Source organism: Danio rerio, chromosome 12 (assembly GCF_049306965.1).
Source record: "Danio rerio strain Tuebingen ecotype United States chromosome 12, GRCz12tu, whole genome shotgun sequence".
NCBI classification, from domain to species: Eukaryota; Metazoa; Chordata; class Actinopteri; order Cypriniformes; family Danionidae; genus Danio; species Danio rerio.
Window position 1 is genome coordinate 8,259,112 of NC_133187.1, and position 23,292 is coordinate 8,282,403.

The window sequence follows — 23,292 nt, forward strand, 5'->3', positions numbered from 1 at the left end:
TCATTCTTTTATGTTCAATTCACTTAAATTTGTAAACAATTACCTTAACTTACTTGATTTGTGTTGGGACAGCTTGACAGAACTGTGTGGAACACTGCATTTTTTACAGTGCACTCATATTTACACAGTTGTATTGTGAAATATCCTATAGAGACCCAAATCTGTGCTGCCTCTTACACCATTGAAATTAACTAGCACCCTGAACACTGAAGTTAACAAGTCAGCTAAAACACTTTACCAAGTGGTCGGTCACCAGCTAGATGGGCAAATGACTTTATTACAGTACCATATGTATTATAAATACTCAAACAAACTTTTAAAGACAACATATCTTTATAAATCTTCAAAACGTTTCCATTAAACTCATGAGTTCGGGTTTGTAAGTAAACTTTCTCTCTCTCTCTTGGAGACACACACACAGATATCATCTTTCCCTCACGTTGGCTTCTTTCCCGCTTCTAAAACGATCAACTCACGTAACTTCAAATCAGAAATAGCTGATAAACAAGATCCCTTACACTGAGCGGCCAAATCCATCCTTCATCTTCACACCAAACATCCACAGCTCCTCTTTGTCCCTTTTTTAACTCCACACTTCCTCAATCTGGTAAACTCCAAACGCCACGATTACTTCCACATGTCCTAAAATGTTCCCTCTGTGGTCAAAAACACACACAGCTCTCTGACAGGACGTTCAGAAAGAGACCTTCAGACTCTGGCGCGAGTCTGATCCCTGTGAGGTCATCGCAGGAGTGAGGTTTCAGAGCGAGTGTCCCGATCGGATCGCGGCATTCCTCATGCCCCAGGAGCCCCCCGACTGGGGTGGGACACAATAGCAGTGGAAGGGGGCGTATTTCTATGGTCATTTGTGCTGGTGCTGTTGAGGTGCCGCCTGTAATCAGAGCCTATGCAACAGACAACAAAAGAGCCCTTCCACAGGCAGCAGAACAAATAGTGAAACAAAAAAAAAAAAAGGAGGGAGATTGATGGAAAATAAAGGCCGGCTGCCACCTGACCATGGCCCCTGGGGGAACAGCGTTCATGAGCTGGATGAGTTCAAATAGCAGGAACTTGCAGGAATTACCGAATATGTTGTAAATCCTGTTTAAAATACCTCAAGATCAGGATTAAATTAAATAATCAGTTTTTGTAATGCATCAGATCTCCTTTTTTTTTCTTTGACATCATATCAAAATGTTGAGATCTTCTGTGGTAAACAACAGTGGATGTTCACTTAATGAGCCCCTGTTATGGGTTTGTGAAAATGTAATAGCTGTAAGTGAATGAAAACTTCCAGCTGAGGCTTAAATCTGAAAGTGCACCGTGATTAAAACTATTGATTCTAGTCAACTCAGAGACGAATAAATGAATCGAGTTTGATTCGGATCTTTTGCCTGAACGCATTGATATAGTACATCACCAAATATGAAGAGCCGTTTCCAGTAAAACGTGAAAACTCCTTTCCCTTCAGACATTTCCCCCACAAGTCCAAAGACATAAATGAATGAATTTATTTATTTAACAGGGACAATGCACAAAGATTACATTAACCTCAAAGAGGAAAGATGCATTGTGCCCGGTTGTAGCAGGATTGTTTTTTTCCAGCTGCAGTCCCTGTACAGGTAAAAATTGAAATAATAATATCAAATTAATTAAAAAGTCAGTTTAAAACATTCAGGCATACTCGCATATAAACTAAACTGACAAATCAAAAACCTCTCCCCCAATTTGATTTGACAAAAAACACCTCTTAGTCAGGCGTGAAAACATCCTATAATTTGTACATGTGATTATTTCTGTTGGGAGAGAATTCCATAGATTTCAGGCTTTATAAATAAAATTGGATTGACCGAAAGAGGTCTTATGTCAAGGGACAATACATTCCCCTCTTAACATAGAATGTTTCATTTGCATTTTTTTTTAATTTGGAGTACTTTTTTTTTTTTTTTTTTAACGATGGAGCAGAAAGGTTGTAAATAATTAAAAAAACAAAAAACAAATATTGGAATATTAAATAATACTATCAAAACTTTAGAGACTATGGGCCCTATCATACACCCAGCGCAATGCGGCGCAAGGCGCAACTCAATTGTTGTTTGCTAGTTTCAGCTCGGTGCAAGAGTTGTTTTGACGTTTCGCAGCACGCTGTTTGAATAGCAAATGCATTTGCGCTCATATTTGCACCCATAGGCGTTCTGGTCTAAAAAAAGAAGGCGTGTAAAGGCACATTGTTGGTGCGTTGCTATTTTGAGGAACTAAAATAGTCTGTTCAATAGACCAGCTGAGATGAGGTCTAAAATCCAGCGCCTCGCTTAAACATTGCTTAATAGCAGTAAACATTAAACATTGCTTAACAGGATGTACAGCAATACGCAAATAGCCTTAAAAATTGAAATTAATTAAAGGATTAAAATATTGCAAAAAATATTATTTTCTAGTTTACATATATATATAAAAACCACCGCCCAGCCCCGTGCAGAGACTGTCAAAGTGGCATGTGCAGGATAAAATTTTTTGAAGAGGCGGGGGTTTGGGGGGGCTTTGGGGGTTGGGCGGTGGTGGCGATGTCGCAGGTACAAGGGGGGTGGGGGGGTGGGGGGGTGATAGGGTTGTGTCACTGGGGCACTTCAGATCACTTTCAAAGGGCACTTTCTATCCAAGGTTGGCCCTATGCATGCACGTGCCTGCCACCGCCTCCATGCCTTCTTCATCTCGGAGGGCTTTTTTTCAGTTTATTCATGACAATTTGCTTTTGTATAATGTTATCATTATTAGCAGTATTATTTATTACATGCATATTTATATTTGTTTTATTAAAAACAAGCTTAGATTTGCCCACCTGTCAGGTTTTAGACCAGATGGGGCACAGCATGTGTATTAGGATATAACTCAGTTTTTTCCATTATTGTTGTTCATTTATTTGTTTGCTGGAAATTAGAACTGAATTCAGAAATAGTTTTGAAACAAATCTTTGTGCTTAACAAACAAAATTAATAATGTAGGCTAATGGATGTCTGTGCGTTCAACATGTTTCCCTAACCACGAGAGTGAAAGAGAAAGTAAAGAATGAGGAGGCTCATCTCTTATTCTGGCAGTGTAGATGCTCTGTTTAACCGTTTTCTCTCTAGTGAAGCGCTCAGTTTTTCCACTTACAAAATCTGTCATGTAAATAGCAAATGCACCATGGTGCGACTCAACTGACTCTTAAAGAGAATGGGAGATGATACTCTGATTGGTTTATTCTCAAAACACACCTATAACTCATTAAGAGAATAAGCTCAACCCTGTTAGACCATGCGCCAGGACGCAAAGTGGATTTTTCCATCCTTAAAATACCAACAGTGGATTCAGACACGCCCTTAATGCTTTTGCGCCCTGCGCTTTGGACTTTGTGCATGAGTCGTCAAAATAGACAGTCTCTCTGGTGCGGTATAAGTGAATTAAAAAAGCCAAATTGCCCGTAGTGTATGTGTGTGTGTGAATGAGAGTGTGTGAGTGTTTCCCAGTGATGGGTTGCAGCTGGAAGGGCATCCGCTGCGTAAATCATATGCTGGAAAAGTTGGCGGTTCATTCCGCTGTGACGACTTCTGATTTATAAAGGGACTAAGCTGAAAAGAAAACGAATGAACTTTGATCTTTGCTTCATCCACTTTAGAAAAGTTTAACAAATAGTCTGTAATTGATATATTTTTAAAATATATTTGAAAGAGTAAAAAGCAGAAAACATCTGTGGATTGCAAAGTACAGTAAACTACTATTAACATTTTCAACCCAGGGTTATTCAGATTACGTACCACTATAGAGATTCCTAGACAGTGCAATATACGTCCAAGAAGCTACGTTTCTGTTTTCGACAATCCGCCAGAAGCTGCTGTGTAAGCTTTTTGACATCGCAAATATCTCTTGCGAGTGCCATTCACACCTGCTCTTCTCACATAAATCCACCAGAGGCCGCTGTCCACTAACTGATCGACTGACCCACCCTCCTCCTTTCATAAACCCAACTGATATTGTTTTTTAATCACCAATTGACCAGCGATTAGCTATAAGCATGAAAGGAAACGGCATAATATCGGCCTGTAGTGTTAATTAAAAAAAAATGCAGCCATACATTCCTCTGGCTACATTATTTGTGATTTCCAGAAATGTATATAGGGCTACGTTTTCAGAATGAGCCTATGTTGAACAGTTTAGTTTCGAGTCTGTATCACAGATTGATTTAAAGCTTTCCCCATAGGCATACAAGTGTGCAAAAAGACAGCGAGGCTTAAGTAAATTGTTATGTTGTCACCGTGTTAAGAAGACGCTGTGTACTTAGGGAGAGAAAATTAAAAAATATGACTGTGGGCAATATGCTCAGGTCCTGATTACAAAGTTAGTTTACCAAGCATTAGCTTAACAAGCTTCATCTGTATTACCAGAATCTGACCGGGGCTCAAATTGATATAATAAAACCAAAGCTATTACTGTTATTGGTTTGTTTAGAATATTCTTACAAAACTTGTAAGCTGAAACTTTTGATTTCTTGTCGGCTTAGTCCCTTTATTAATGCAGGGTCGCCACAGCAGAATGAACCGCCAACTTATCCAGCACATTTTTACGCAGCGGATGCCCTTTCAGCCACAATCCATCTCTAGGAAACATCCACACACACACTCATACACTACGGACAATTTAGCCTACCCAATTCACCTGTACCGCATGTCTTTGGACTGTGACATGCAAACTCCACACAGAAACGCCAACAGAGCCGAGGATTGAACCAGCGACCCAGTGACCTTCTTGCTGTTAGGCGACAGCACTACCTACTGCGCCACTGTGTCTCCCTTTTGATTATTAATAGGATTAAAATTCTTTAAAAGTAAGGTACTGGTGGCAAGAGTTATTTTTCCAGGATCTGAGTTATTAACTCTGCACCTCACGCCTGGATAAACAGAGCTCAGCTCTTCTATGCTGCCAAAGAGAGACAGAGATAATCAGATGGAAAAAGCCAGGAGCGTCAGCAAAGGCAAAAGGTTTAATGCCAAACAGACGTTTGCATTCTGCTGCCAATTGGTGATGTGAGCAGAATTAATTCATCAATTTTGTAGCTACAAGGCTAAAAAGGTATTATAGAAGAGTTGTGTCAAAAATATTGCAAAAATATTGAGTGCGTATTCAAGTGTGTTTATTTAAGGTACAGAAGCACAATACACCCTTATCACAAGCCTGTTATGACACGGTCATCATAATCTTAAATCCATAAAAATTTTTCATATTTTGATTTTTAAAAAAGCCTGAACATTTATTTGCATTTATGAATGCATTAAATCATCTTTGCATCACATTACAAAAAAACTAATTACCGCTTATATGCAAGGTGTTTCTAATGCAGCGTCTATGGGGCTGAGAGACGTTATTCTCTCCTCTGGCTATCGTGATCAATCTCACTTTTTTTTCCCTCTTCTGAAAGTCTTAATAACACCAGCGAGGAGTTTTTCTTTTATTATTTCAGCAAATAGAATTGTAAAAAAACGTATCTGTTGTACTCTCCCATTCACTGCGCTCTGAGTTTCCCAATCATGACAACTATCGCCACTGAGAAACCCAGAAATGCGAAAAGGGTCTATACGTAAATAAGAAGCTATGTGAGTTTTGCCCCAGTAATATGCAGAAATATCAGTTTACAGGAACTAAATGCCATATACTAGTCTCTACAGCGGACACACACACACACAGACACACACATGCGAGCACATGGCTCACTTTATAGAGATGTAATGGTTTTCATAGTGTGCACTACAAACTGTATTTACTATTCCACTACCTCAACCCTAACCCTAATCCCTAGACTCACAGTAAACAATCAGCCATTTTTACGTTTTCTAAATATTTAATTTATGTAATGGGGATATAAAAATGTCAAAATTTAGAATTTTTATTAGAATATTTGTGGGAGCATTTGGTCCCCACGATGTAATAAATACAAGGTACACACACTGTGGTTCATTGAGGGATTAATTACACACTGTTAACAACAAATGCAAAAACTATATTCACCACATATAAAACATAAGTGTCCAGACAGAGTAACCATTGGATTATAGATCACCTCCCTGACTAAGGCCATTCTCCCCTGATCACTCAGCTTAGATGGCCGGCCAGCTCTAGGAAGAGTCCTGGTGGTTCCAAACATCTTCCACTAACGGATGATGGAGGCCACTGTGCTCATTGGAACTTTAAGAGCAGCAGAAATTTTTCTGTAACCTTCCCCAGCCTTGTGCCTGGAGTCAATCCTGTCTTGGAGGTCTACAGACAATTCCTTTGTCTTCATGCTTGGTTTGTGCTTTGACATGCACTGTCAACCCTTATATAGACAGGTGTATGCATCAAATCATGTCCAATCAACTGAATTGAAAACAGGTGATCGCCAATTAAGCTGCTGAAACATCTCAAGAATGATCAGTGGAAACAGATAGTACCTGAGCTCAAAAGTCTGTCAATACTGATGTACATGTGACTTTTCACGTTTTTTAGTTTTATTAAATTTGCAACTTAAATAAATCTTTTTTCACATTGTCATTATAGGGTATTGTGTGTAGAAGTTTGAGGAAATAAATTAATTTAATCCATTTTGGAATAAGACATGAACATAAAAAAATGTGGAAACACTGAAGAGCTATGAGTACTTTCTAGATGCACTATATATATATATGAATAAATAAATAAATAAAAAAAAAAAAAAAAATATATATATATATATATATATATATATATATATATATATATATAGTGCATCTAGAAAGTATTCATAGCGCTTCAGTGTTTCCACACATGTATATATATATATATATATATATATATATATATATATATATATATATATATATATATATATATATATATATATATATATATTGTCTGTCTCTAAATTTTATTTTTAATAAATATAATTATTGTAATAAATTTGTTAAGTATAAAACTCACACCAACATGTTACTGTACGCAAATACACGGATACACCAGATTGTCATTCATGGGAGTGACTGGAAAACTTCTATTCAACCTCTATTTAGCTCACACTGAAGTTCTGTGGGTTCTGACTTCAAAACGGACCCAGCCAATGGACCCAGCCAAACAAATGTCTTTCCAGTGATCTAACAGCCAAAACTTCAGAAGTAAAGCCTTCTTCTCATAGAGGCTGGACTTGCAAAGAGAGTATGAAATTGCAATTATATGTTCAGTTGTTATTAAAATATCAAAACCCCGGACTTAATATATGCACGCCAACAGAGATTTGCATATTGAAGAATTTCATATTCATAAAGAGTAGCCTAGCAACGAGCACAAAGCCATATTCAACAGACACACTCACACACAAAAAGACTGAATGTGAAGATTGGGTTAGTTGGAAAATGTGGAAGAAAGGAAAAAGCAGGTGCTATAAGTGCAAAGCACACAAAATAAGAGGGATACCTTCTTCAACATCTGAAATATAGTCCTCAATGAGCATTTCAGGCACATTGGCTCTACGAACTGTGTAATTTAAATAAAAAGGGTTAGAAATGATAGATAAATGAATGAAAATGAACTTAAATGCACATAAATAAACTGAAATTCACATGATTAAACCATTTTCCCAACCATGTTCCTAAAGCCACACCAACAGTACACATTAATCAAACAAACCTGAATCAACTGATCGGAACATAAGAAGGGACTCCAAAAGCTGAAGTTAATGGGTCAGATAAGAGAGACACCTAAAACATGTTCTATTGGTGTGCCTCCAGTAACAGGGTTGGGAAACACTGGATTAAACCATCCACGTATGAAAAGCCTTCATGTTTACCTTCGTCATCAGACATGTCCAAGACCTCGTTCATTGTTTCCGGAACATTCATTTTATGTTTCTCAGTCACTGTCTGCAAAGAAATAAAATAAAGTGTTAGTGCATAATCTCACAGGCCACTTTATTAGGTACACCTTCCAAGCACAGAGTTGGAACGCCTTTCGCCTTCAGAACTGCCTTAATCCTTTGTGGCATAGATTCAACAAGGAACTGGAAATATTTCTTAGAGATTTTGGTCCATATTGACATGCGAGCATCACGCAGTTGCTGCAGATTTGTCGGCTGTACATCCATGCTGCAAATCTCCCAGATCCACCACATTCCACCAGCCTGAACCGTTGATACAAGACAGGATGGACCCATGTTTTTATGTTGTTGACCCCAAATTCTAAATCTACCATCCAAATGTTGTGGCAGAAATCAGACCTGGCAATGTTTTTCCAATCTTTTATTGTCCAATTTTGGTTTCCTGTACTTAGCTGACAGGACTGGCACCTGGTGAAGTCTTCTGCTGCTGTAGCCCATCCGTTTCAAGGTTCAATATGTTGTGTGTTGCTCTTCTCCATACCTCAGTTGTAACGAGTGGTTATTTGAGTAATTGTTCAATCCAGTCTGGCCATTCACCTCCGACCTCTGGCATCAACAAGGCATTTGCGCCGAAAGAACTGCCGCTCACTGGATATTTTCACTGTAAACCCTAGAGAGGGTTGTGTGTGAAAATCCCAGTTTCAGCAGTTTCTGAAATACTTGCCGGCGAGTTTATTTTGTTCTTTGTCAAATTGAAAGCATTGATTTTAATATTTGTATTAATATACTGTACTAGAACACAGTAACACCTGCTGTAAAATATTCTGCAGAATAACTGTATCTATTATGATTAGAACATGTTACGACACAAATTCCCTCACCACAGTAGTGTGCGTCTCCTCTGTCACTGCTTTGAGCGTGTCGACCACAGAGATGTAACCCAGGCGCCTGGCAATAGCTAAGGCAGTGTTTCCATTCTGTAGATTTAAGAAAAAGAAAAGTTTAGAATAAAAAAAAAACTAAAAACTTTTTAAGGTCAATATTATTGGCCCCCTTAAGCAATATTTATTTTGATTGTCTACAGAACAAACCATGTTTATACAATGACTTGCCTAATTACACTAATTTGCCTAATTTGCCTAATTAAGCCCTTAAATTGCACTGAAGGACAACATGACATTTTGAAAAAAATAATAGATGTATACATGAACCTAATTAAGAGGTAATGGACATTGAATGGAATGATGGGTGAAATGGGTTACAATTTACTACATTGTGTTAAAGAATAGAACTGAGTAAAGGTTATTGCACACTGAATCCGAAATTTTTGTGTGTATAAACAAATAAAATAAATTCGACCTCACGTAGTGTCAATTGTATTGACACCCTGCTTATGAAATTTTCGTCCGTCATAAAAATCAGTTCAGACAGTTCAGAGCCACTGTACAAGCGAAAAGCTAAATACAGAATGAAGTTACCTGAGCTACAGCTACACACAGTACACAAAATAAAGACAGAATGTGGTGGACAGTTGAGAACCCCTATATGCTGGATTCAGTGACTGGTGTGTGTGTGTGTGTGTCCATACATTTGACGTACGGCTCATGGACATTATAATAGAAAGCATGGTCTGATTTTGGTTCATTGCTTCGACACGCCAACGCGGCCACCATCTATTGTAAGGTCTATAGGCAAATCACCGGTTTGTATACCATCCGGAATGTGCGCGCATCGAGATTGCAGAAAAAAAAACGGGAGCGCTAGCATTTACAACGAGGAAATGACATCTTATGAGCTACAGAGTTTGTTGTTGTATTAGAAATAAGTTATTGATTACATATTATATATTTATTATTTACATAATGCCTTCAGCATATTATAACAGCTTGTCACCAAGTGATAAGCACAGTTATTTGGCAAAAGTAAGCGGCATTCATCTGACAAGTGCATTTGCGATAGCACCCTCTCAATGAATATTGGATACGACAAAATGGTATCCAGCCCCAAATATACAACTATCTAATTAAAACTGTGAAAAATTAAAACTTTTTACAAGAGGGAAGTTAAAGGCCTGCAAGTCTTTGGATGCCTACAATGTTGTTCTGTATGATCATGTGCAAGAAATAATGTTCCATGATTACTGGATTCAAAACTTTGTAGTGTTAAAAGCTGAGGTTCTGCCTAGCCAAAGACAAGGAAAGAAGACGAGAAACAAGGCCTGGGTAATCATCAACAAGCAAAACAACTGCATTCTGACAGCGAACTGCACCTGTACGGCAGGGTATGTGAACTTAGATTTTTACATTTCATTCTAAAGGCTGATTTATACTTCTGCGTCAAACGCCGGCGTATGCTACGGCGCTGACGCATAGCCCTTCGCCGTGGCCGTCAGCGTCGCTGATGTTCACCTCTCAAAAAATGTAACTACACGTCGCAACGGCGCATAGCGCAAGCTCTGTGATTGGTCGGCTTGGTAGTGCTGACGAGTCTGGGCGGGACCGAGAGCCGCGTGAATGGTGCGAGCCTGATGGAGCGATTGTTTACAAGTGTGGAGTCCCGTGAAGGAGCTCCGGATGGAAAGTTTTGTTTTGTGTTTACCTCATAGTTAAAGTTGTTGCCCGTTCACCGGTTCCTGCCTCAAAATGAGCCAGTTTGAGCCACTTGTACGTTCCGGAAGTGTTCAGGAACAGCAAAACAGCAGCGAAGAAACTCGACACAGAGGAACATTTACACCTCACTGCCAACTAGCGTTTCGGAAGTGTTAATGCAGACCAACAGAGACAGCGCACAGAAGTATAAATGCACAGCTACACGCGTTGCATGCGCCGTGGGTTACGCCGGTCACCTGACGCAGAAGTATAAACCAGGCTTAAGCATGTATGCAGTTTAATTCACCATATTTAATTTTAGTTTTTGCTGAAATCATTGCTGCAATCAAAAAACGAGTAATGTGTATGATTCAGCATAGCGTGAACTTACCTGATATGAAATGCGAACTGCAGAGTCCAGCATTTTTAATTAGGTCCTCACTCCATTCAGCTCTTATGATGACTGTTAGCCAAAGACGTCTGTGGTTGGCATTAAAAGCAGTGTGGTGTACGGTAAAAGCTAAGTTTTCTAGTTTTGGACTTTGGTTTTTGGCATCCTACCGCACAACACAAAATGTTTGCTATTGCAACCTGTGTTTTTTTTTGCAATTGGTATGTACGATTGAAACGCTGTGACGTCATGTGTGACGTGGGTTGGTAATTCCCCTGTAGATATTGCCAGTCTCTCTGTTTAGCGTTTGTTTACATGAGTGAATGTTTGAAGTATCACAAGCAATGTATCAAAATTCCAGTTTTCCTGAAATAAAGTTTGCATTTAGGGATAATCCAGCGCAGCTCTTTGATAATGAGCTGAACTCTTCTTCCTATATTGGATGAACAAAATATGCAGCCTATTCCTCTTTCTTTTTCTACTTTGGAAAAGAGAGTGGAGAATGAAGTGTCACCATTAGAACTGACCCAGATATGTTTTGTTTTTTCATAATGGATTAATTAATACGCATTAAACTCAGTGTGAAGGGATTGTGTACGTGACAATTTTTTTGCATATGAATATGAAAATGTTTCCCAGAGATGGGTTGCGGCTATAAGGGCATCTGCTGCGTAAAACATGTGCTGGATAAGATGGTGGTTCATTCCGCTGTGGCAACCCTGGATTAACAGAGGGACTGAGCCGAAAAGAAAATGAATGAATGAATGAATATGAATATGCACATGAAAATTTTGGACTTCAGTGTGCAAAGACCTTAATACATGAGCTTTTTTGTGGGGTCATTATGACTGAAATTCATAGAGAAAACAAAAACAATCATAACTTTTAAGAATATAACTTTCTGAAAGAGATTAAAATAAAATTATACATGAGCCTAATCATAGTGTCGTGATATATATAATATTTTTTCCTTCATTTCACAGGCCAACAGTAAAAAAAAAACATTGATGTGCTGAAAAGTAACAGCGAACGTCTCCTCAGAATGTCTTGAGGGATGTTGTTTTGAAGATGTGCAGAGACTCAGACACTCACCACTGTCAGCTCATTAGGGGAAGCTCCGTGCTGCAGCAGCAGGTTAATGATGTGTGTGTGACCCTGCTGAGCAGCCTGATGGAGAGGTGTGTATCCATTCTGAACATGAGAGGGAAACAGAGCTCTTATTATTATTATCTTTATTTCAGAACACCAGTGATAAGATAAACGCAGTTCCAAAGCCTCAAACACTTAACAAAATCACTTCTGTTTTATTTACCTTAGTTTTGGCGTTGACTTTCGCCTGGTTCTTCAGGAGAAAATGCACCATCTTCACATTGCCATAGTGACAGGCCACATGCAGCGGTGTATATCCCATCTGAAACATTACCACAGCACATGCATCATTCACACCTAAAAATACCACGATATAAAGAACAACTGACAATAGGCTGATGAATTATTATAAAATCGTGAACACACAATGGTGTGGCGATGATATAATCTACACTTACTGGCCACTTTATTAGGTACACCTTACTAGTACTGGGTTGGACCAACTTTTGCATTCTTAATCCTTCCTTCAGGGCGTAGATTTAACAAGGGGCTGGAAATATTCCTCTGAGATTTTGATCCATATTGACATGAGAGCATCACGCAGTTGATGCAGATTTGTTAGCTGCACATTCATGATGTGAATCTCTTGGTCCACCACATCCCAAAGGTGCTCTATTGGATTGAGGTCTGGTGACTGTGTAAGCCATTTGAGTACAGTGAACTCATTATTATGTTCAAGAAACCAGTCTGAGATGATTTGCACTTTATGAAATGGCATGTTATCCTGCTGGAAGTAGCCATCAGAAGATGGGTACACTGTGGTCATAAAGAGCTGGACATGATCAGCAACAATACTCAGGTAGGCTGTGGCGTTGACACGATGCTCAATTGTTACTAATGGGCCCAAAGTGTGCCAAGAAATATCCCCCATAGCATTACACCACCACCACCAGCCTGAACCGTTGATACAAGGCAGGATGGAACTGTGTTTTCATTTTATTGATGCAAAATTCTGACCCTACCATCCGCATGTGGTGGCAGAAATCGAGACTCATCAGACCAGGCAGACCAGACAATCTTCTATTGTCCAATTTTGGTGGACCTGTGCGAATTGTAGAGTTACTGAAGTTTGCCCTGCGCGCTTGCGTTTTTTTTTTAGTTACTTCTTTGGTTTGGTGCGTCAATCTTATAGATGCTATTATTCAAAAAAAGGTAATGATTCGCACTCAATTGCTTTGTACTGTTTTTATTTTACTTACATTTTACAGGTGATTAAAAGACAGACGTTTCGGCACAAAGCATTCCTCAGTGTGAATTGTAGCCTCAGTTTCCTGTTTTTAGCTGACAGGAGTGATACCTGGTGAGGTCTTCTGCTGCTGTAGCCCCTCTGCCTCAAGGTATAATGTGTTCGAGAGGCTCTTCTACATACCTCAGTTGTGACGAGTGGTTATTTGAGTTACTGTTGCCTTTCTATCAGCTGGAACCAGTCTGGTCATTCTCCTCTGACCTCTGGCATCAACAAGGCATTTGCGACCACAGAACTGCCGCTCACTTGATATTTTCTTTTTTTCGGACCATTCTCTGTAAACCCTAGAAATGGCTGTGCGTGAAAATCCCAGCAGAAATAGTCAGACCAGCCCGTCTGGCACCAACATCCATGGCACGTTTAAAGTCACTTAAATCATCTTTCTTCCCCATGCGGATGTCCGGTTTGAACTGCAGCAGATCATCTTGACCAGGTTTACATGTCTAAGTGCATTGAGTTGCTGCCATGTGATTGTCTGATTACAAATTTGCGTTAACAAGCAGTTGGACATGTGTACCTAATAAAGTGGCCAGTGAGTGTATTTCATTCTGTTTTTATAATGGTTACCTCAGTAAGGACCTTATTTAGATGTTGTATTTCTAAATATCTGACAGGTGTTATTTGTCCTCAACCTTATGTTTAGAGTACCGATGTGACAGTATGATATTCTGATATAAAACATTTCACATGAAGGTTGTAGCGATTACTTTGTTACTACATATATGTTATGTATTATTCTGTTGTTTATTTGAAAATGTGGGAGAACCATAATCTCTATTAACACACAATAAATAAATAAATAAATAACACAATACAATACAAAATTATTTGTATAGCACATTTAAAACACCCTCAGTCGACCAAAGTGCATATAGAGAGAATAGAGAGAGTGCATATATTTGTGTACTTGTAGTTAAAGTGTAAAGTCCGTCAGCTTAGGGATACTGAACTCTAATGCGGCCAAAACCTGCCTGGAACTACTTTAGCTGAAAAATCTAATCATTATGAAACATTCAACAGCCCCTTAATATAAATTCAAATTTGCTCTTACCTGCCTAAAAACTCAATGACGCCATATTATTAAGCCTTTTCACATACAGTATAAAAAATAGTCGGTCCCACTTTATATTAAGTGTCCTTAACTACTATGTACTTACATAAAAAATAAATACAATTTACTTACTGTGTTTATAATGTATTTGAGAACACTTGTGGTGCTTTTGAGTTGGGATAGGGGTTGGGTTATGGACAGGTTTGGTGGCATGGGTAGGTTTAAGGGTGGGTTAAGGTAAAAGGGATGGTCAACAGTGCATTTACAAATGTAATAACAAAAGTTAATTACAGATGTAATTACACACATGTATTTAATCAAGCATAAGTACATAGTAAATACATGTTTTTACACAATAAGTACATTATAACAAACTATTATTCATGTGTAAGTACATATTAGTTAAGGCCACAATATAAAGTGGGATCAAATAGTCATTGTAGATTTTAGAGGCACATAACATAAAAGTATCTAGTTCTTGTAGAAATGCTCTTGTTGTCTCTCAGTGGCTGTGCTCAGTGAGAGAGTATTTTCTGTGGGTCATTGTGTTTGTATTGATTCCTGTGTGCTGCTGTCTCTCAAACCGCCTGAGAGCTGCACTGAACGACCTTGAGCAGAGGCCAATCCATGTTTGCGTATTAACGACCAATGACAGGACTGAACACATATAGTGTGCCTATGTATATATCTACCCCAAAAAAACTGATTCATCCAGTAAGGAAACCTGTTTTAATAAGTCAATGGGTCATCCATTAGGATAATTAATCATTTAACATGTTGATTTCCTCCACCGTTACACTAAATTACTGTTGGTGTTTAATCATTAATATGTATTATCCTAGTTATTAATAATTAAAACATTTTGAATAATGAGAAATACCTTTTACTTTTCATATTTGCTTTGAACAAAATTATTCATAAAGAGAAAAAAGCAACTTGCATTTGTTTATTTGTACAATACCACAGTATCCACCAAAATAAAAAGCAGAACAACTGATTTCAACCCTGGTGATAATAATAAGAAATGTATTTTGAGCATCAAATCATCACATAATTATGATTTCTGAAGAATCGTGTGACAACCAGAGGAATACATTTTTTAAAAGTGCTTGTGAACATCTGTGTGTGTATTAGGAGTGTCAAAATTAATTGTTTCTTCGCTGCACCGCCATGCTGATGGGGACAATTCGATATCGGTTCATTAATAATCATAACCGGTTATTACGTACAGATGTCATTCATCTCCTATGTGCAATGTCGCAGTAGAATACTATGGCGAAGGAGGCGAGGGCGAGTAAATAACACACTCCTACTACTTAAAAGGGAGATAATTATGTACAGTTCAATTGCTTGTGAGTTTGATGAAAAGTCTTTCATTGACACTGAAGAAGGCACAGCACACGAGTCGCTATTTTACTACTAGGGAGAAATGCTGTAAAAATCCCTCCCTGCCTCTCTCTCTCATTTTGGACATTTGACCCGCTGGCGTGTTTGTGAGGTAACTTTTCCTTTCATCTTGGCTGTTAAAACGATACTTGTGGATCCAGACATGAGCGTGCCCGAGGTGCAATTTTTCTCCACTGCGTCTATTAAGGATTACCTGTGATTATCGCGTATTATGCGTATATAAACTGTAACCGCGGCTGTTCTTTCCGAATCACTCATTGGTGAACAGCGCTTTAATTTCTATGGTCAATCGCAGCCCTTTCTGTTGAACGGGTGAAGACAATGACCAATCATAGGGGTGTAATGCTGTATTTACACCAGACGCGGGAAGGAGTGTCAAGCGCGAGTGATTTACATGTTAAGTCAATGCAAACGCGTGAATAGATATCCTGCAGCGCGATACGATGGCAATGTTGAGGTGCGAATGGCACGGGGCGAATAGAGCATTTTGTGTGAATCGCTCGAATTAAAAAATCTGAACTTAATGGACATTTGCGCGGCGTTTACCAATCAGGAGCTTGCTCTTGTGGGGGTGGGATTGTGACGTAGCACCTGTTGTTGGTGCCCCAGGGGACATCCTCCAGCCGACACCGACAACAGTTAATCAAACTGAGTTTCTCAACCCGGGCTCATTGTGGAAACGTAGCCCCGCGGACGTTTCTGCGGACCGCGATTTACGTCCCGGGAGGTACGTATTCGAGCGTTTTTTTGTTTTCGCGCCTGCGCCGTTCTCGCACGAAAAGCCACCGGATCAAAAAAAAAAAAAAAAAAAGCAAAAGCCCCCGTCTTCGATTTCGACCGCGTTTTCGGATCCCGCCGCGTTCTCGCCCTTATTTTTCGGATTCCGTTTTTCGTCTTACCTGATTTCCGGAACCCGCCGTTCCCCGGACTCGATCCCGGTCGTCGTCCAACGCGGCCGGCTCCTCCTCCTCCGCGTCCGGGGCCTCCACTCCGCCGACGCAACGCTGTGAGCTAGGCGGACAAACTGATTGTGTCTGGAAAGCCCTCCACTCGGAGGCGAGCCGTCGGCCGGCGAGCGCGAAGAGGAGGGGCGGAGCGGCGCCACACCGCCCCGCAGCATTCGCTCGGAAAAAAAACAAACGCGGCCTTTACGTACCTCCGGCCACGTAAATCGCGGTCTCCAGAAACGTCCGCGGGGCTACGTTTCCAGAATGAGCTTGGGTTGGAGTTTCTGGAGGAGTTTACGAGCTCACAGAGCTGGATGCACCTCTGAGAGGATCTAGTGAACTCAGACACGGCCCTGAACGTATTGACGCTGTTTTTCAGCCTTCATAAAGTACATAAACACTGTATTTTCTTCATAAAATCCATGTTAGCCACTTAGCAATGAAGCTAGAGTCACCGGGCAGACAGAAGCTCTGTCCATAACGCGAATCCGCGTCTGTTCTGAAGTGAATTTGACACGTGAATGAAGAGGGGTTTGACGCGCGAATGAAGCGAGTAAACTCAAATGTTCACGCGGCTATTTATGTGCGAATAGCACGATTTATCCGTGCATTCCGCGTCTGGTGTGAACACAGCATAAGATCTCGTTTGACAGTGCTCAAAAAGCAAGCGGGATAATATGTACATTAGTTTATTTGCTTTACATGTCCATATTGTTCTGTGCATGTGTTGGAGTTTTGTTTGATACATTCAAAAAGAGTGTTTTCTTTGATCAGATCAAATTAAAGGTATAATTCATATTACAGCTCATCTTACTGCTTGTATTAAAGGACAAAATTGTATTACAAATAGTATATAAATGCTAATATATTTATAGTTTTTAATAAAAAAATATTCTTGTGTTGTGAAGAAAAAATCTAATCATTTATGGAAAGCATCGTCAATGCACCGTGATGCTCTGAGACATCGAATTGAACAGAATGGATAGCATGATAATCGTAACCGAACCAAACCGAACCATGAGACCAGTGTAGGTTCACACCTCTAGTGTGTATGTGTGTGTGGTTGTGCATGTGTGCAAGCTAAATTATACAGTTTGCAGTATAAAAATCATTTCGGTCAAAGAGAAGTCACCAATAAGACAAGTGTGTGTATGTGTTTGTGTGTTCAGTACCTTAGTCTCGGGGTCCACAGTGGCTCCATGATTAACCAGCACTTCAGATACATTGACCCTGTCCTCTTGAGCCGCCAGGTGAATAGGGGTCAGTCCACTCTGATACAGACAGTCATTAAAGTAATTAGTGATAGAACTGCACAGATGTGACACATCACGCAAACATCAGTCATTCATTCATCAGTAAATGGTCACAACTCTCCACTGAACAAGATAATAATAGTCTTAATTTGACAACCCTTAAAAATCACACGCAAAATATTTGAATTAAATAAGAGGGCGCATAACTTTGCCATTTCTCCAGTTCTGCAAGACTTTAAAACAGCAATATCACATACAAACATATTCTTTACATGTAGATATATTCTAAATACAGTAAGTGAGCTCCTGTTTCACCTTGTTTCCCAGACTGACGGCAGCTTCGCGGGCGAGCAGCAGTGTCACCATGTCCACATTGCCCTCCTGTGCTGCCAGATGCAGAGGACTGATGCCCTGCCGTGTGGCGGCGTTGGTATCGGCTCCGTACTCTAGCAGCGTGGTGGCGATCTCCATCTGGTTCTTCTTGGCAGCGATGTGCAGTGGAGTATAGCCATTCTAAAGAGGAAAACAAGGGATGGAAATCACCAAAAAAGAATATATTGGATAGCGGTTTCCTTTGGAATATCCTATGATTTTTTAAACCATGCGAACAATATGAAATGAATTAGGCAAAATGAAATAATTTAACACTGATTAATGCAGTTCAACCCAGTCTCATTATTGATACGTACCCCTTATACATTTCTGGAGATTGCGAAATATGTCCCCAGAGCTAAATTTTTTTTCAATTTGTGATTTCACGAATCCACCAGAGGCCGCTGTGTACGCTTTTTGAGATCTCAAATTTTGTTTGCGGGTGCCATTTGCGGCTGCTGTTCTTGCGTATATCCAGAGGCCAATGTCAAATGACCGATAACCCCACCCACACCCTTGCCTAAACCCAACCGATAGTGTTTTCAAAAGCACCGATTGACCCAATCACCCCCTTTCTTACACCCAATCAATAGTGTTTTCAAAAGCACAGATTGACTCGATCACTGCCTTCCCTAAACCCACAGATTTTTACCACGTTTTCAGACTTTACCACATTCTGACCCTGCTATTTACTGTACTTGTTGTCTGTTTGCTGAGTAAAACATATGCTGGATAAGTTGGCGACTGCAGAGGTTAAGCCGAAGAAAAATGAATGAATGAATGTATGTATTTGTAATTGTATACTATATATTATACTGGATAGTTTGACTGTAATTTAATTATTGTGCTTTACAATACAACAGGGAGTAGGTCAATATAATCCAGTCAAAATAGTCAAAATAATAGTTATTTTCTTAGTTCTTTACCATTTTTTATAAAAAAAAAAATGTTTTCTTTTTTTTTAATATCTCATATGGTATATAATGTACAGTATATGGTATATTTTACATCGTCATTTAAAGCTATTTCAGAGTAAATGCACTGAAAAATAGAGGCAGCATATAAATAGATTGATTCATATAAGTCAAATATAATATTATTATTTTGCATTACTGAACCAACTCACATTTATTAATTTACACCATTAAAATGTATGCATATGGGTTCAATCAAAAATGTTTGGACAACATTTTTAATTCTTAAAATAATAGCATCCTAAAATGATATAAATAATTAGTATTAACATAATCTAAAATATGATTTGATATCACTGAGCAAATATACATTGTAGATAAACAACAATTTTCGGGATGTTAAATAAAATAGAAATACCTCAACTGCAGAATTCTACTTTAAACTGTTAAATATATCATTAATTTAAACTTGTCATTTAAAATGTAACCCTAACATTTGGCATTATTATAATTATTAGAATATATAGGGCCCTAAAAAGTAATTTCATATTATTTTGTTTATCTAGAATTCAGAAAAATAAATAAATAAATTAATTAATTAATTTATGATTGAATAACTTTGTAATTATATAGTTATTTCTATTCATTTCTTATAACTATTTTTTTTTAGAAATGTACTGTGTATATATAGCTAAAGTCAGAATTATTAGCCCCCTGAATTAGTCCTCTTGTTAATTTTTTTTTTCCTTCAATTGCTGTTTAACAGAGAGATTTATTCAGCACATTTGTTCTGTAGACTATTGAAAAAAAAATAGGGGCTAATAATATTGTCCTTAAAATGGTGCCACTTTTATTAAAAAACTGCTTTTAATATAGTCGAAATGAAACAAATAAGACTTTCTCCAGAAGAAAAAATATTATCAAACACACTGTGAAAATTTCCTTGCTCTGTTAAACATAATTTGGGAAATATTTAAAAAGAAAAAGAGAAAATCAAACGGGGGCTAATAATTCTGACTTCAACTGTAAATGTACAGTGCTCAGCATATATGTGTACACCACTTACAGATCTATCTTTTAAATTCATATTTTTAAGAAGCTATACAATGTTATATATTTGTGCATATACATTAGCTCAGTCAGTACTGAAGCCAAATCTGGAGCTCATCTAACAAAATAGCTTACGATGACGGTCCAAAAACTAGTACACCCAAATTTATATTCATTCATTCATTCATTCATTTTCTTGTCGGCTTAGTCCCTTTATTAATCTGGGGTTGCCGCAGCGGCATGAACCGCCAACTTATCCAGCACGTTTTTCCACAGCAGATGCCCTTTCAGCCACAACCCATCTCTGGGAAACACCCACAAACAATCATTCACACACTCATACACTATGGACAATTTAGCCTACCCAATTCACCTGTACTGCATGTCTTTGGACTGTGGAGGAAACCGGAGCACCCGGAGGAAACCCATGCGAACGCAGGGAGAACATGCCAAATGTATATGTTATAGAAAAATATTCAATACAAGTTTTAAAAAGAGGAAAAATCAAGAGAAACAAAAATATTGAAAAAATGTATTTGAAATTTTGTAGGTTGTCATTTTTTTTGCAATATTTAGCTTTAATTTAATTATTATTATAATTATTAATTGTATTAACTTTCAATTTCTAAATGTTTGGTGACTAAAATATTATTTTAATAAATATATCTGTTTAATAATTCTTTTTTGTTAAAATGTACCAAAATACATTGCCTATATTCACTGAGAAAAAATATTAATTTTCAAAATGGGCTGTATTCAATTATGCAGAGCACTGTACTGTATATATTAGACTTTTTTCATGTCCAGCACTACACAGCATTGAACCACATGCTGCCAAACCACCAAAACCAAACTAAAACAATTTAAAAAAAGGAAGATTTATGGCATTTCCAAAACAGAAACATGTTGACAGCAGAGCTTTGCCGCTAACCTCACAGACTGACAGTGGAATGATTCCTGAAAGGTAGAGGGGAAAAAAAGCAGCCTGAAGAAAGAAAGAAAGATTTTGTTTCTTTAACAGCTAACAAACGCTGAGGTGTCAGCCAGTGAGGTCAATGGAGAGCGTTTCCATCCAAACTGCAAGTCAGTTAGTGTTCTCCACATGCCAGGTTTTGGCTGCTGATCGTTGATGAGGAACAAAAGCAGTATCTGGGTCACTGTGTTTGTTCAGGGTTTACACTAAGCCCTTTCAGGGTGGACAAAACAACTCCAAATAGTTCAAAAGCATAAACACGTGGACTAGCTGTTCCAAGTTCAAACGACACAAACAAAAAATCAATTGTCAGGTATACATTTAGAATTTTACTTACAGTTGAAGTCAAAATTATTATCCCTACTGAATTATTAGCCCCACTTTATATTTTTCCCCAATGTCTAATTTAATAATAACTTAACTCTTTCTAATAATTCTTTATTTTCTAATTCTAATAACTGATTTCTTTCATCTTTGCCATGATGACAATACATAATATTTTACTAGAAATTTTCAAGATGCTATATTCAGATTAAAGTGACATTTAAAGGCTTAACTAGGTTAATTAGGCAAGTCAAAGACTGGAGAATACATAAGACAAGTCACTCATATAGTTTTGAATGGAGAAAAGTGAAACGGTCAATTTGGCGAATAAAGCCCCGTCTACTAGTACAGGAGCCAATCAGGGATCGATATAGGCTGATGTTTCTTAGGGGGAGGAATGTGGAATTTGAAACACACTGGAATGTGGAATCTCAGTGAATGCTTGCTTCACAGACATAAGTAATATATCCACATAAAGCCTGTTTCACACTGCAAACGTGAGCGGCATGTGAGCAGAGCGTGTTTTTCGGCATCCATGTTAACATATTAGAGCTTTCATACCGCACACAGAAGCAGCGTGTCAGCACGAGGCATGAGCGTTGCTGAAGCAGCAGTGCCGCGATAGTTTCAGCGCTGGGTCTATTTTTGCTGCAGCTCATGCTCACTATAAGTGCCAGTGCATTGATAATGACCAAAACACATTGAATGACAGAAGAAATTTTACCCAATAAATGCATCAATAGTATCCACTGACTTATATATAGTCAATCAAATGAACTTAAACGATTAAAAACTGCAACAAAAATGTATTTAAGCCCGAACTACAAAACCAAATGTAAAATAACTTTAGTACTAGTTTTGCTTAGTAAGTTGCACACTAGTTTGATCATGTATAAATATCATTATAACTATACTGTATGAATATTATTATAAATAGGCCTACATCATGCTGACAATCAAAAACAAAATGACATGATACCACAGGCGATTGTCTTCTGAGTGCACCAGGCATGAATGACACTCATCATAGAGCTTGAGAAGCATACAGTACTGTATGATCTACATTATACGTCAAAAAAACTTGCAGGTTAATAAAACAGCACAGGAGGAGGTTACCATGGGCCTTTGTGCAGATGAAAAGTAAAACAAAAGTGTATTTATATATAGTAGTGCTGTCAAAATTAGCGCGGTAACGCATGTGATTAATTTTAAATATTCAACACGTTAAAAAAAAACTACGCAAATAACGCTGTTGCAGTTTTTTTTTTTTCTCTGCAGTGGCCGACCTGTGTTTAGGGACGGTGCGTGCATAGAGGCGACCTAGGCGGCTGTCTTAAGCAGGTCGCACACCAGAAGCGCCGCTCGGCGCCGCGCCACGCAGCGCCATGTATTTTAGAATTCTAAACATAGGTTTCTATCAGGATACACACACCGGCGCCCACCCACAACTCAGGAAGCAGTTAATTTTTCAGCCGCGCCACAGAGCGCCATCTGATTAGTTTCATGTTAAAAATCATTCGAATGTGCGCGTCTGGTGTGCGATACTTTAACCTGTCATGTGCCCGCCGTGTCGCGGCGCCGAGCGGTGCTTCTGGTGTGCGACCTGCTTTAGGCAGCAGAATAGTAAGCGAACCCCCCGGTCTTCACTTTCATCCGCTACACTCACCCCTCTCCCTCACGGCCCTCGCTTTCATCAGCAAACCGGTCACTTTCTTTTACACTTTGATACACTTTCAGGTTGAAAAGTGTATAAGACCTAAATCTTTTTATAA

The 23,292-nt window shown here is 38.7% G+C and overlaps 1 protein-coding gene across 50 annotated transcripts in view; it reads right to left on the reverse strand.

The window, feature by feature from the left end:
* ank3b (ankyrin 3b) overlaps positions 1–23,292 on the reverse strand; it is a 211,155-nt gene that overhangs the window by 63,495 nt on the left and 124,368 nt on the right. For 45 of the 50 annotated variants that reach the window (XM_073918150.1, XM_073918148.1, XM_073918147.1 and 42 more), the window contains 7 exons: positions 18,203–18,400; positions 17,807–17,905; positions 12,147–12,245; positions 11,927–12,025; positions 8,737–8,832; positions 7,829–7,901; positions 7,456–7,515 (listed from right to left, as the gene is read on the reverse strand). In XM_073918150.1, coding sequence (XP_073774251.1) covers positions 7,456–7,515; positions 7,829–7,901; positions 8,737–8,832; positions 11,927–12,025; positions 12,147–12,245; positions 17,807–17,905; positions 18,203–18,400 — 724 coding nt within the window. The remainder of the gene's footprint in view (positions 1–7,455; positions 7,516–7,828; positions 7,902–8,736; positions 8,833–11,926; positions 12,026–12,146; positions 12,246–17,806; positions 17,906–18,202; positions 18,401–23,292) is intronic. The other 5 variants (XM_073918153.1, XM_073918156.1, XM_073918154.1 and 2 more) reach the window with 1 other exon arrangement.